We start from the raw sequence: 927 nt of genomic DNA, 5'->3' as shown, positions 1-927 counted from the left end.
GCAGGTAACTACAACCAACCTGTCTGACAATGGTCGTATCACACCTGTAGAGGTTCAGCACTGCCATGGACTGTAGAACCGAACCTGATCTGGGTCCTGCAGGATCCTTGTCTACGCTCAGACCCAGGTGATAGTCCGACCCCGTTCATGACCGCATGGACCATGACGTCACCTGAAGCTGCCTGAACGTCAAACAGCTGATGTTCAGATCAGGAGACATTTCACCTTTAAACAGCTTGATTAAAATAACATCAGACTCGTCATGTTCAGTCTTCTTCTGTGGTATTATCTGTAACAGTCAGGGAGACTCTGGGGGAAAGACTGGGCAGGAAGTGAGCTCTCAGACTGAGTGTGTGGCCCTGAAAAGGGCCTTTATGTGGTCGGAACCAGCAGCTCTTACTTAGATCCGGTTCCTCGGAGCCGGTTCCTCGGAGCCGGTTCCTCGGAGCCGGTTCCTCGGAGCCGGTTACTTGGAGCTGGTGTACTTGGTGACGGCCTTGGTGCCCTCAGACACGGCGTGTTTGGCCAGCTCCCCGGGCAGCAGGAGGCGGACGGCGGTCTGGATCTCCCTGGAGGTGATGGTGGAGCGCTTGTTGTACTGAGCCAGGCGGGAAGACTCTCCGGCGATACGCTCGAAGATGTCGCTGACGAAGGAGTTCATGATGCTCATGGCCTTGGAGGAGATGCCGGTGTCGGGGTGGACCTGCTTCAGCACCTTGTACACGTAGATGGCGTAGCTCTCCTTCCTGGTCTTCCTCTTCTTCTTGCCGGTTTTAGACACGGACTTGGAGACGGCTTTCTTGGAGCCCTTCTTCGGTGCTTTCACTGGGTCAGGCATGTTTCCTTAGTCTGTTTCCTGAGGTGAGTGACGTGGCACCGGCAGAGCTCGGGCTTTACTTCCGCCTCATGCTAATGTCAGTGTGCTGT

General features: G+C 55.2%; 1 protein-coding gene across 1 annotated transcript; it reads right to left on the bottom strand.

Annotated features, from left to right (window-relative positions):
• Positions 1–6: 6 nt before the first annotated feature.
• Positions 7–854, bottom strand: LOC111650310 (histone H2B 1/2-like). Its single transcript, XM_023400186.2, has one exon. It carries the CDS (start codon positions 836–838, stop codon positions 467–469), a length of 372 nt encoding a protein of 123 aa, XP_023255954.1. The 5' UTR covers positions 839–854; the 3' UTR covers positions 7–466.
• Positions 855–927: the final 73 nt, after the last annotated feature.

This window comes from Seriola lalandi, unplaced genomic scaffold, assembly GCF_002814215.2.
Source record: "Seriola lalandi dorsalis isolate HSWRI2012SDOR001 ecotype SW California unplaced genomic scaffold, Sedor1 jcf7180002052227, whole genome shotgun sequence".
NCBI classification, from domain to species: Eukaryota; Metazoa; Chordata; class Actinopteri; order Carangiformes; family Carangidae; genus Seriola; species Seriola lalandi.
Note: the sequence above shows the minus strand (reverse complement) of the source record. Positions and strands in the feature narration are given on the sequence as shown.

Bases quoted from the DNA above. Each gene is read 5' to 3' on its own strand.
- LOC111650310 (XM_023400186.2), bottom strand. From the start codon at position 838: ATGCCTGACCCAGTGAAAGCACCGAAGAAGGGCTCCAAGAAAGCCGTC.